At 39.3% G+C, this 14,048-nt stretch overlaps 1 protein-coding gene across 8 annotated transcripts in view; it reads right to left on the bottom strand.

Annotated features, from left to right (window-relative positions):
- FoxP (forkhead box transcription factor P) overlaps positions 1–14,048 on the bottom strand; it is a 1,057,401-nt gene that overhangs the window by 160,835 nt on the left and 882,518 nt on the right. For all 8 annotated transcript variants that reach the window (XM_083117436.1, XM_083117437.1, XM_083117435.1 and 5 more), the window contains one exon: positions 6,816–6,935. In XM_083117436.1, the coding sequence (XP_082973562.1) occupies positions 6,816–6,926 (111 nt within the window). In that variant the 5' untranslated portion in view covers positions 6,927–6,935. The remainder of the gene's footprint in view (positions 1–6,815; positions 6,936–14,048) is intronic.

The following is a 14,048-nucleotide window of genomic DNA, read 5'->3' as shown; positions in this document are numbered from 1 at the left end:
AAAAGCACTTTTTAATTCCGACACCAGCCTACTGCTTCATTCCACCTGGCATTTGTCACCCTCTAATTAAAGGCGAAGAAAAGTGCTGAAAACAAAAGATGAAAAATTAGCTTCATTTCTAATTATAACAGCGTGCAAATATCTTAATTTACGAAAAGTTCATCGAAGACATCTATCACTAATGAAACTCTCAAAACTTAATATGACTTCGGAAAATAACTCAGCAAAAGTGCTTGCCCGATGTTTGCTTCGACCGCCCCCCCCCCCCCCCCGCCACCTTCTCTCTCAAAGAAAATTCTTTCACTAACTTTATTGTTCCGGGTAACAAACGTCATACAGAAAAATACAAGGATTATCTCTTCACGTTTTTTTTTCTTTTTTTTATATCTGGACCATCTGGCTCCTCGAACTCTTTCAATTAAGAGGAAAAATCAGAGGCCGATGGAGGGTCGGGGGTAAAGGGGGGGGGGGAGTGGGAAGTTCGACAGGCTGATTGGAAAGGCCAGCCAATCCGCGGGCAGGACTTACAGAGTGAGTAAATTTTCCTGAACCTGCAAATCTGCATGATCGCAGAAGGAACGAGAAGCGAGAGGGGGAGGGGGGGTTAAAAAGTCGAAAGGGAGACGAGACACAAAAGGTCCTATCCCCAACCACCACCTTATCCAACAACCAGAAATCGGTGAATTATAAACAAGGAACACGGAACAGAAACCGGTATCAGACGAGAGATTTCTGAACACGGAGGAGCCCGACTTAATCTCCTGTTTTCTGCTTGTTCACACCCCCCTCTTGCCCCCTCCTGACCCCACAAACTTTTGGGGACAAGCAGACCCCGTACACGACACGCCCTAATCAAAGTCTCCGTGCACACTGCATTATTTACTGGAAGTTGGCAGACACGACCCCGGCCGTCTTTCAGCTTGCCGCAGGGTCACATGAGCAGACAACAACCTTGCATAATTCAACTGCTTGTTCCTGAGAGACTCGATGCAAAATCCGAGAATCACTTGTCCCTTGTCACCTGACCCTCCCACGCAACGACCACATACAGGACTCCTCCATTCCACCATAGTATAATTGGCAACATTAATCATATGATTGGAAGAAAACAGGTTTCTTGGAAACAAGACCCAAGTTACTCGAAACTAGGTTACCTCAACTACTCATAAAAGAAGGATGCTTCTCCAGTAAAGACCTATTCGACCCTCTTTGCAAGAGTAAATGGGTAAGCGAACGGAGATGTTTGTAGTCCGATTCCTGTAGTTTCCGTCATTAATTATGGTATTATTATTATGTAGTATTAATTGAATTGAATTAAATATTTTACGTCCACTTTATGCACAGATAGGCTAATGAGGACTGGACCTAGAATTTAAAGTGGGATCCGAACCACTGTGCAATGCGCCTTCACTAGGTATCGAAGCCTGGACCCCTTGATTATAAGGCGACAACGTTACCACTACGCCATCGCGGAGGCCGTGGATTAATAGTTTACAATCCTATCAAGGTAAAAAAAAAAAAAAAAAAAAAATACTCAAAACACTTTTCCAAGCTCCGGACTGGATTCTGGAATCTACATCTGACTTCAAGACTAATTTGTCACGTATAACTCCTTGAACTGGTACCAGGTGGCATTTCCCGTGAAATAAAGCTACGTACAGTCACGAACACTTCTGGGTTGTAATGATTCAAATGAACGTCAATGAGGCTGTTACAGCTCAGAAGTGTCCGTGACACTACGTTCAAAAGAACATTATATTCATCTAGCTGACTCTGGTTTTAACATATCGTCGTTGGAATAACCAACAGGTATATCTAAAAAAAATGTGATTCTTTTAGATAATCTTTTGCGTTATGCCAAAGACAATGTGCGTCATCCATGTTTTTTTTTTTTTTTTAACGATCGGCAGAGCTATTGGAATTCTATAAACTACAGGTGTAACTCAAAATCGTATTTTTGAGATACGCCTTTTGGTTATTCCGACGACCATATGGGAATTCAATTCCAAAAGTGTATCTTGTAATTCTGTGTCAAAAAATATACGGGAATCGTTTAGTTAATGACTACTGAGCTTGGACAAAAGCTTGGTACAGATTGTTTTTTAAGTCCATGTTTATGCTCAGGTATGCTAATCGATTGATTGGTTGGTTAATTCGGTGTTTTAAGTCCACTTAATGCACAGTAAGGCTAATTGAGACTGGACCTACAGTTTAGAGTGGGCCCTTGAGGAAATCGAACCTGGGATTCCTTGATTGTAAGGAGCCAGCTTGAGCATCTGCACTATCAGGCAAACTTCTACTGAACTTGAAAGATTATTGTTATGAAAATATATTTTCGCTTTATGGAACAACGAATACTATTATTAAGAATTTCGAAATACTAGACATTTACAAATTCTTTCAGAGAAGGTAAAGGAAAATATTTTAATATCTAAAATAGTTTATATGCACAGGACTCAAAATGTGTAAACTGGCACAATATGTCGATTCCAGTAACTCCAGTGATTAAACTGTTTATGATGTACTTTTGGTGCATCACACACAGAAATGCATTGAAGGGTGTGTGATGCATTAAAACACGCCAATTGAGCATCAGACACGATCATTTCAAAGAAACCAAAATTACACATTTAAATGTGTCAATTGAGGTACCAAAGTGCATCAATCTCGAATTCTGAGAATACTTTCTTAAGCAACAACTTTAATATGGGAATCCGATATGCTTGTTCTATGTATTATGAAAGCACACGCATATTAATGACCAGGGAAGAAAAAATGTAAGTAAGTACTTACTCAGTAAGGCAATTAATTAACCATCCGATTAACAATATTGAGCAAATAAAGAGAATAATTGCATCTACACCATGCAACCGCCAACGATTAAGATCACAATTGATTTTTTTAGGATAAATCAAGAATGGTTGAAGACAAGAGTTGCAAGGAGAAAGAGGACGCTCCATTTACAATTACAAATGTAACCTGCTAAAAAGAGAAACAGTTGTATTATAATTCTTGTGAAAAGATAATGAAAGACAAAAAGACAACCCTCTTCCAGCCTATCGACAAAGACCATCTAATATATATTCATAAGAAAAAGAAAAATCCTTTACCGGCACTGATTCGAAACTGCTTCTTCATTCAATGAAGATTCATAAAACGGAAAAGAAAGAATGACTTGTCAAGGAGAGGTTATCCGATTGAAATTTTATGGCATGAAAATTACCATACAGAAAGGAAGCAAATTTTATTCTTCCTTCCATAGAGTTCGCATTTCACGTACATCGAACGTTACAAACCAAATAAACCTTAAGAACGTTGAAGTAAAATTTTTAAAAAGGTCTGAAAGGCTAACAATTCGAGAGAAAAATCAGGGGAATGCATTTGAAAATTCTATAATGAATCAGGTGGAAATGTGATAAAGACTGGAATATACACTGCAGAGAAAAACGACGCTTAAATGAGTGAAGAATAATGTCCGAGAATAGTTGCTAAACGATTTAGACACATTTATTGCTTGTGAGCACATATTAAGTATTTTTATTAATTATAAATTAATGACCGGCTTTTTTGATCAAGTAAAATTAACATAATTAAAGAGGGGTGCTATATATTATATGCATGTTATTATTATAATATATATATTATATGTACGTATAAATGAAATATAATATTATATAAATTATTTATATTGTATAAATATTTCTATGTAGAAATATATTTAGAGCAATAACAAAAGATCGGAAACAAAATATCAACAGATATGATGTACGCAGAACCTTGAGAATGCCAGCAATTAAGCATTGGCCGACGAATTTTCGCAGAACGTATTTGTTGATAGCTTGCAAGAGCTTCTGTCTATTAATCTGCTATAACATTAGAAGCAAGAAGGATGCTGTATTGATTTTTAAGAAAGTAATACAAATATCTACGCATTATTTTTGATGAACGTACAAGGCATCTGATTTGAGAGTATATATGTAATATTAACCTCTACACCAGGGAGGCCTACATTCCCTTAAGCTTCATTAACGATGCCTCTCATCCAAGAATACACACTGATGTAAAAAGTATGAAGTCACCATTTTGTCGGAAGAGGGTAGGGAGGAAAAAAGTCGGCGAATTTCCAAAGTTCATCACCGGCCTAAATATCGACAAACTTCATCAGCTCTAAGCTAAAAGGACGCTAAATGCAACAGGATATTATTCTTCATGGGTGGTTGCTTCAAACAGGGTGGCACCGTTTTGCCATAAAATTATCAAAGTGGGTAAAAATATTAGCAGCAGCTAACACATTCATCTCATCGTCCACGGCTATTTCCTCGACTTGCACCGTAAGGGTAGATTAAAAAATCGCTACCAAGATACCGGCTTAAACGAAAGAGCGATATTAATACAACGCCACATTGAATCGCTGAAATTGAGAGTACTCCAAGTTATTTTATATGACTTTTATCTTGATTCGGCCACACATGTTTGGTGGCATCAACAGTGCGCTATCTGTGAAGCTAAACACGGTTCGTTTCGTAAGACACCATTCAGTATTTCTTCCACTTCCGGAGCCACGCCTTTCTTCGTCTGTGGCGGTATGTGACCTCACATGCAAGTGTGCGAGTGTGTGTGTAAACTCACTACCAAGCATTCACCTGCCCGTGTGCCAAGACGGCAGAAGTGGCAACAACAGCTGGAGAGAGAGAGGAGCAGTGTCTTTTTCAATGCGCCGTTCTTTTTTTTTTACCTCTCTCTCTTCTCTGACTCCCGTGGTCCACCTGACGTTTCATCCTTCTTTCCGGGAGGATCTTCGAACAGGTGTGATGTTGCATCACCTCTTTAGTGTCAAAGAGATGCAATTTAATTTATATATTAAACATTTTGTCTTGCTTGTAACCTGGAAACTTCATCTTCCGTTTTGACAGCTGACTGCTACCAAAGTAAAATGAGGGGGGAAACCCTCAGTCAACATCCATTATGAATAGAAAATCTTGTGCATCAAGTTACAGAAAAATGTGCACAAAGGTGATGACTACATCTTCCGTCTTGGAGTGATACTAAAAATGCGCAAAAGTTCTAGACAAATTAATCTAAATTATTAAAATACATTACAGACAATGTGAAGCTGACAAATAGTCATTCTGCTGAGCATTGTTCGCACACATACTTTTTTTTAAAGATTCTTATTACAAACAACTAAAGTTCCTCGTTGTTCATTATTTCCGGAGTAGCCAATAAAATTTAAAAAAATACTTCTTGAGGATAGTAGATTAATTAACTAGTTTATTTTCATAAGTTTAACTGAAAACCATAGTTAATTCAGACTCTGGGAATCTATTAGTTTATTTTAGTAATATAATTAGGAGTAAATGTAGTTACACAAGTCTCCTGATTCTATTTGTTTTTTTGGGGGGAAGCATTAATCATTAACCAACTGTAAGATGAGGGACAAAGAAGTGTAAATCTATATAAATTATGCCCTTTCATATGAACTACTCGGATACACACACACACACACACAAACGAATTATTTGTTCAGCAAACGCTTGGTATTTTGTATCATGACTAAAAGGACCGGCCTATCCTACTTTTAATGCAACTACAAGACCCTGAAAAGAAGGCTTACGTAAATATTTCTTGCATGCTAAATGACAGTATCATACTACAAAATTTATATTGAAAGCAGTTACAAAACAAATCTTCACGCGTCAACTGCATCTTTGGAAGAGATGTTCTCGGGATATTGACCAGCGGAGTTCCGGAAAGGTTTCCGAGACCTAACGTCACTCTCATCTTCAAATAGGTCAAGCGACGTTAGGTCTCGGAAACCTTTCCTGAACTCCGCTGGACTTCCTGAACTTCAAAGAAATACTTTCAAAACAACTGTTTTGCAGTATGATGCCATCATGTATCATGCAAGAAATGTTTACGTAAGTCTTCTCTTCGGGGTCTTCTGGTTCAATTAGAATTAGGACAAATATGTCCTTTCAGTAATAAATTCCAGAATATCTTTATCATCGAAAGCCAGGAAAGCTTCAAAACATATTCTGCATCTTTAAAAATTGTAATTTCAGAAATACAAGGAATGAAATATAACGTGGAATTAAAATCGGCATTAAAAATCATTTACCGGTACCGTGTCTTTTGAAAGGCCATGAGAATATTTTACAATTGCTCAATTTTGGGGAGGGAAGGTTCTGTTTGTTTGATTAGGAGCAAAGTGGAGGAAAAAACTTTGTTTCATTTATTCAAAATTTTACAAGTACTCTTCAGCAATAGATATAGAAGTACAGGTATCGAGTACAAAGACTACTCTTGATAATATTATGATGCATTGTTAGGTGCTTCTGAGAAAAATAAATCAGTCTTAAAGCAAACCACCAATATAACCTAAACGTGTAATGTATTTTAGTAACTTTTTATCAATGTTCTGCATCTTGCAATTAATAGTGGTAAGGACATTCGACGATGAACTGATATAATAAATGAAAATATGATAGGATAGAAACCTACGCCTTACCCTGTATTATAACAGATGTCATAAAGTTGGAAAAGTAGCTGAAAGAAAAAAAAAACAACGACAGCAAAAACAATATCAAGCAATGTCTTTCCATTAGCAGGCTAGAAATACACCCAAATACAGCCTTCACCAAAAGTGACATGCCTGGGGGGAATTGGTGGGGGAGGGGGGTGGCGGCAATAATGTTAAAATAAATAACGTCACTGATTGTTAAAAAGCAAGCCACAGCACCCTTCCCATCAACCCCTCCGAAATTCTCTGGCGCGCCACTTTCCACCAATCAAAATTACAAGTCTGAGACACTTACCTGCTCATGCTCTTCGTAATCCAGATTACCGTTGGGTGTAGTGGCTGCCGACGGACGCTGTGAGGTCGACAAGTTTATGGCACCGTCTCCGTCTGTTTCATGGTCCATCATGCCATCGTCCTAAACAGAAAAGGAAATATTTAATACCTCATGTCACAGCATAACACTAACAATTCAAACACTACCACAACCGTTTGCACACAGAACCCAAAATGTGTCAGTTGACACAAATGTGTTGAATCCAGTAACACGTCAAAGTACATAAACTGCTAATGCTGCCCTTTAGGTGCATCAAAATGCACTCAGAAATGCAAGACGTACTTTCATCAGCTGCTATTCTGGTACACTAAAACTGTACCAATTGAGAACGTAAGACACGATCATTACGAAGAAATCAAAATCGCACGTTTAACTGTATGCATCAACGTTGATTTGATCCATATGGGGTTCTGTGTGTAAAATAACATTAGCTATACTCTGTCCCGGGAATCTGTGGAGCAAGGCCGCGTATACCGGCAGAAAAGGGGAGATAGCAGGTGGGCGGAGCGAAGCAGTACGCATTACTGCTAAGAGCTGGTAGCTGCAGCCGCATTTTTCTTTCATTCACTTATTCCCCCTCTCACGCGTTCATTGGCCGATACCTCTCGAGTCACTACTTGCGCAGAGACTTGTTTTCGTTCGCTTGCTCCAGATATTCCCGAGACGTAAAAGAGAATGCATGTTCTCAAAATAGTTTGTCGGGAACCGATAGAATGTATCCAGCTTGATGACAACTTCAGCTTACACCATAAACATAACATTCTTTTTCTTCCGTTTAACTGAGACAGAAGGAACAAAGTTCTGATCTTGTGATGAGTGAAATACAAAGGAATAGCGTTGGCACATCTATACAATTACGGCAAATGAATATAAAATAAGACAGTAACGATATATTATTTCGGTGACGATAAACAATACAAGAGAATACAGAATATACAGTCTGATTCCGACGAAGGAGAGACTAACAATTACGAACAAAGCAAGCGATGGAAATACAGTATGTAACATTCTTATTCGTACACACAGATTTTCAAAGAAAATGCTTTAATATCTGAAAGGAAATACACTCTTTTGAAATTGTTTCTTTACAATTCAATAACTCATATCATTAATAATAATAAAATCTTACCCAAATTCTGTATAACCAATTACAATAATAAATTAAATGAAACTGAAAGAGAAACATGCCATTTTTTGTACAATTTTTCTATTCGTACACTTAATAATATAAAAGAAAAAAGTATATTCAGAGCAAATTGGCTCACAGTTCTAATATTTTGATGCGTATCCTTTGGCTTTAATTACTGCTTGACACCTGTTCTTCATAGATTAACCAGTTTCCGACATGTTTCAGAGCTTATTTTATTCCACTCGGCTTGCACAACAGTTTTCAACTCTTGTTTGGACTTGACGCCTGCTTTATGGATTCGCCTCTTCAAATTTGCCTATAAATGCTCAATGGGATTTAAGTCTGGACTTTGAGCTGGTGTTTGTAGTAGTTTGGGCACATTCCATATTAACCAATTCATGTTTACTCGAAGTGCTTACTGTCATTGTCTTGTTGGAATCTGTAGATAGGCGGCATGTCCATTTTTTGGGCACTCTGCTTTACATTGTTCTTCAATATGTCCAAATAGACATATGCATCCATGGTACCATCAATAAACTGGATGACATACAGCCCCAAATTATTAATGACCCACCACCGTATTTAACTGTTGGAACTGTGTTAATGTGATCATTGTCTTTATTTGATTTTCTCGAGACCCTATTTATCCCATCTGACCCGTATATATTAAACTTGGACTCGTCTGACCATATGACACTATCCCAAAATTTCTGGTCCTTGTGGATGTGCTCTTTCGCGAATGAAAGTCTATTCCTGCGATTCACCTTATTTACATACGGCCTCTTTCGTGGTATTCTGCCATGATATCCATGCTTCCACAAGGCATGTCGGACAGTTTGATCGGACATCATCTGCTAGCAACATTTTCTACTAACGGTCGTAACTGAGGAACACTTAGTCAGGGGTTTTCTCGCACTCTTTTTAAAATTAAGCGTTCATCACGTTTATTCAACCGTCTCTCTTTTGGTTTTCTCGTCACATTCTGTGTTGACCCTTCCTCTCTAAATTTGTTTACTATGTATTGAACTGTGGAGTGTGATTTATTGACTGTTTGTCCAATTTTTCTTAACGAATAACCTCTAAGGGCCAAATTTATAACAACATCCTTGAGATCGGAACTAAGTTCCTTCACCTTGCCGATTTCGAACACGCTGATAGATAGACGATAGGCCTACAACAATACCTACGCCAGCTTTTCGCTTGACGGGGAGCGCGCCTGCATGTTGAAACTTGTTACGAAGTTGCAAACTGCACGAAATCGGCCGAATAGCGGTGGCGCTGTATGCGAGGAAGATTGAAACTCTTGCCTGTACGAATAACAATGTTGCATGAAACAGCGTGTTTTTCTCTTTTCACACAAATTATATGCTCTCTTTATACACTTTGAACATACATTTTTATTGACATTTGTTGGTGAAACCTTCATTAACATTAATTTCCAGATACATATGAAAATGATTATATTTACTAGTAGATATGACATTTTTTCCTCGCAAATTCTATGTGTACGAATAACAATGTTACATACTGTATTAATTTCCCCCTCTACCATGAAATGGAAGCGACTGAATAAATAAATTTTCCTCCAACTCAAGGAAAACCAACAACAGAGAAGAAACGAGAAAAAAAATGGCAACACGATAAGAGTTGTTGAAAGAAGACTGACATCACTTGCAAACTATCCTCTATGCACATATTTTAAGTAAACAAGAGAAAACATACAATAAGATTAAGTACAAAGACAATGCTAAAACGGGAACTACTAGGGAATAGGAGATATGTCAAACGCAAAATTTAGTATAAGTGAAAAAAATATCCCAACTAATCAAGTTAAATGTAAAAGATTGTGATACATACAGCTAATATTCTATTCTGATGTGTAAAGTAAGAAACAAAGTTTGAAAATAATTATTTTCATTATCCTATTACCATGGTTACACGTTACAAGAATGGAGAAGGATCGCAAGCCTAGAATATTTTATTTTTGTTAAAAACTTCATTAACTTTTTAATTTATTTTGGCAAAAATTCACATTTGGGATATTAATTTATGTGTTGCTTATGTTTACAAAAACGAGTTATTTTTAGAAAAGAACTATAATTAATAATGAATTTTTTACTTTGCATACGTTGCAAAACTCTGTGGATGACGTTTTGATTTGAATTTTAGGTTGTGTTACGTCATTTTTCTTCCTCTTGGGTTAATTGCAACTATAAGGATGATTGATGAAATTGTGAAATATACGACTGCACAATGTTTAGTACAGGCTTAACTTTGTGACGCATTATGGCTGTATAACACGTATCGCCTTGCAGCGCAGAAAGATACGTTCAGATAGCCGCACGGTGATGATCGTGATCGGGAACCTACTACACGAACCCCTCTTTCGAAAATCCTAAGCACACCACTGATCCCCACCTTCGCGATTAGCCAAAAGTGGCAGAAAAGCGAAGCAAACTAAATCAAATCAGTCAGTCAGTCTCAGGCCTCCCCGATGGCGCAGTGGTAGCGTCGTTCCTTGTAATCAAGGGGTCCCGGGTTCGATGCCCGGTGGAGGCACATAGTGGTCCGGATTCCACTTTAAACTGTAGGTCCGGTCCCGATTAGCTTTACTGTGCATAAAGTGGACTAAAAACATCAACTCAATCAATCAATCAAAGTCAGTCAGTCTCAAGTTTCGCCAATAACCATATTTCTTCCATATTCTCTCTCTTTCTCCACACACACACTTTAGACTGAGACTTAACTACCAAGCATTATTATTAATATTAATATCTTCACCACGTTCTTGATATGCTAGACTATTAGATACAAAAGTTGCGTCCGGCCTTATTTATCATATACACTTGCAGAATTTTAAAGTGCAGAAAATGAACTAAAAGTTCATTTCACTTCACTTTATATACGTTTGGCATATTAAAGAAGGGAAGAAGAGGGGAGAAAATGAGATGGACAACCAGATAGGCTACTCGTTACACTTGACATACGTCAATAAGAGCCGTGATATTACATATGCGACGATGAACAAGCAACATAGAAGCTCATGTAGAAACAGGTAAACGGAAGGAGTGGGCGGCAAATATTGTGTACATTGTACATGAACAATGCGTGTACTAAAGGCAATTGGAGAGAAATACAAGAAAAAAATTACTAAAGACGCCACAAAATGCAGAGTTCGTAAAATATTAGTTGTGCAGATGCAATTATAATTCACGACGCCGAGAATAATAAAATAAAAAAAAATACTAGATGAACAGATGATAGAGCGACTCATTAAAAGCTTAAGTTCTGGTATCACGCTAGAAATCTGCATTCTTGCTCAATTGCACTGACTGGGTAACATTAAGCATTTTCATAAGCGTGACTTTGTTTCCGTTTCGCAATTAACTGTGTGATCTCAATTCTTGGATACTGAGAAGGTAATGAGCCTACGCCAGGGAAACTTGCACGGAATCGCAGCCATTAAAAAAATCAGAAAAGTCTTGTAAATGAGCAGCTTCCTCCCTCCCCCCTCCTCAACGAAGAGACCTGGTAGCCTTTTGCAGAAAAAAATGCCTAAACATCAACACTTATTTCTGCAACTGGATCTTTTTAAACGAATAAATCAACGATCGATCGTTTTCTCTTTCCTTATGTTCCGAATAAAATGTTTTTGACTTACACTAGTGCGACTCTCCTGTGCGTATGAGAGAGGGAGAGAGGGAGAGAGAGGCTAGGAATTCTCTGGTTGGATGTTCACTTTCACCGCAAAGCCAACAGATGGCATGACGATACCGAGCACGTGTTTCGAGATCCACAGATTTGGCGGGACAAAACAGCAACATTCCTGTCGCGTCTGCGATGTGTGAATGAGCAGCAGAGACCCATTGCGAGGGCCAGAATCGTCTACATAGCTTTTTCGCGGGTATCCCTTTCTCGCCTCGAACGCTATCATTCAGGGGAAACGGGAAATCTGCGTATTTTAATGCCACTGTTAGGAACTCTGAAAAGAGAAAAAAATCCTCATCTTTGACACAAATTGATTTGTTGTTTTAAGTACACTTCATGCACAGTACGACTAATCGGGACTGGACCTACAGTTTAAAGTGGTATCCGAACCACTGTGAGTCTCCACCAGGTATCGAACCCGCGATCTCTTGATTGATTGGTTGATTTAGTTTATTTTACTTCGCGTTTTGTGCCTCGTGGCTAATTTGCGAAGATGGGGATGAGTAATGAATTGATGAATGGACATTCACAAACAACCAAGCCCGAGTGGGATTCGAACCCGGGACCCTTGGCGTCGCAGCCCGGGATGTCTTGATTACAAGGCGACGACGTTATCACTACGCCATCGGGGACCACTGTGCCATGTGCCTCCACTGTATATATAACCAGGGACTCCTTGATTACCAGGCGACGTTACCACTACGCCATTGGGGAGGCCTCATCTTTGACACAAAACAATAGACCATGATATATGACATTTGTTGGCTACTGTTCAACGTAGGGAATTTCTATCACTAGGTGCATTTCACATATGGATTTTACATGTTGATTTTATCGCTGCGATGGAAGATGGATGATAGAACAAACGAAACCATACCTTGCCAAGGAAACGAAGTCAAGACCTATCGCAACAAAAGTTAGGTTACTCGCCTCAGTTAAATTCAGTAAAACTGGGGAGCAATGGAGTTATACAAGGTTAAGTCACCCCCAGTGCCGTGCACAAGGAGGTCTTGAGGAGCATTACTGCCCCATATCTTCAGTTATCCTATCAAAAAAAAACATAGAATACCTGAAAATGGGGCACAATCTAGTTCTGACTACTACAAAAAAACTACCCCTTCTCCAATTTCCGGTTATATCATCCGCTTGCGACATCCCTTGCCAGGAGACTAGACACACATATTCAAGTTTTGTAGGTTACTAGCGTCATGTGCATTTATGATCGGGTTCTGAATTTGAACTATTTTTCACAGCTTGAAACGAGGCTCTAGGTTCGTTCACCCTTCAAGAAGGACGCAGTAATGTGGAGAGTCAGTACTAGACCTAAATCCTAGGAACAGCGAGAACAAAAATGTGCTTAGCATCATGCTTAGTATAAAATATTGACAATATAACCCCTCGCGTGCGACTAACGCCTATTATTATTAGACTTCAAAGCTCGAAATATGTTTATGAATAAAGAATATTGAAAAGGAAGGGTGCTGCATGAGAATGAGACCGATATTCGGATCCACCTCTTCGAGCAGTTTCTTTGTCGACCCTCACAAAGCAGGGATGGGAAACCTTTGGATCGTTGCCTAAGTTAAGAAGCAGACAAAAGATTCTGCCGAATGAGACAAGCCCAATGCAATATCCATAGTAATGTTGGGCGGCTGTCCTTCACGCCAGGGTTGGCAAATTAACTCGCCGGACACACATTGTCCGGCCTTTAAGGATATCTCTCTATTGTCGCAATTGTAAATGAGGGGCTCGGCCACGAGCCACAAATCACCGATTGGTGCCGTGTTCCTTCGCGGGCTGTTGGCGTGGTTCGAGGGAAAAGACGATGTGGAAAAGAAGAAGAAAAGAAAGGAGTTGGATGGCCATTTCGGTGCTCCGGCCCGGTCAAGTCGAATTACCCCACCAGTCCGAGTAATTTATCCCGCTCAGCAAGTAAAAGGCCCGGAAATAAAGCAGGATAATAGGGAAGCTTTATCTATGCTCCTTGCTGCGGCTGCTGCCCACGGCCCTGGACGTATCACCTCTCGGTCCCTTCTTGTCACTAGGGGAGAAGTCGACACTACTAATCCATTCCAAAAACTGCCAGGCAAGCAGGGAGACGATCCACCCACCCCCGCCCTCTCCCTCTCGCTTCCCCTCGTCGACGTCTTCACCATGACCAGTCTTGGTCAACAAAGAGCGGTCGCAAGGGAAGGCACCATCCGACTGACCGCACGCCCCAAAATGGCCACAAACACCTCTCCGACCAGCGCCTGCCGACAGCCATTGACTAATAACGTCGGAAGAAGATGCTTCCCGTTTTCTAAACAAGAGTCCCCGTCTATTCGGTTCAGCATCCGAGGAGGGGACACGGGAAT

The sequence above is a fragment of the Lepisma saccharinum genome, chromosome 2 (assembly GCF_977018435.1).
Source record: "Lepisma saccharinum chromosome 2, izLepSacc3.1, whole genome shotgun sequence".
Lineage (NCBI taxonomy): Eukaryota > Metazoa > Arthropoda > Insecta > Zygentoma > Lepismatidae > Lepisma > Lepisma saccharinum.
The sequence above is the reverse complement of the archived record's forward strand: the minus strand, read 5'-3'. Positions and strand labels throughout refer to the sequence as shown.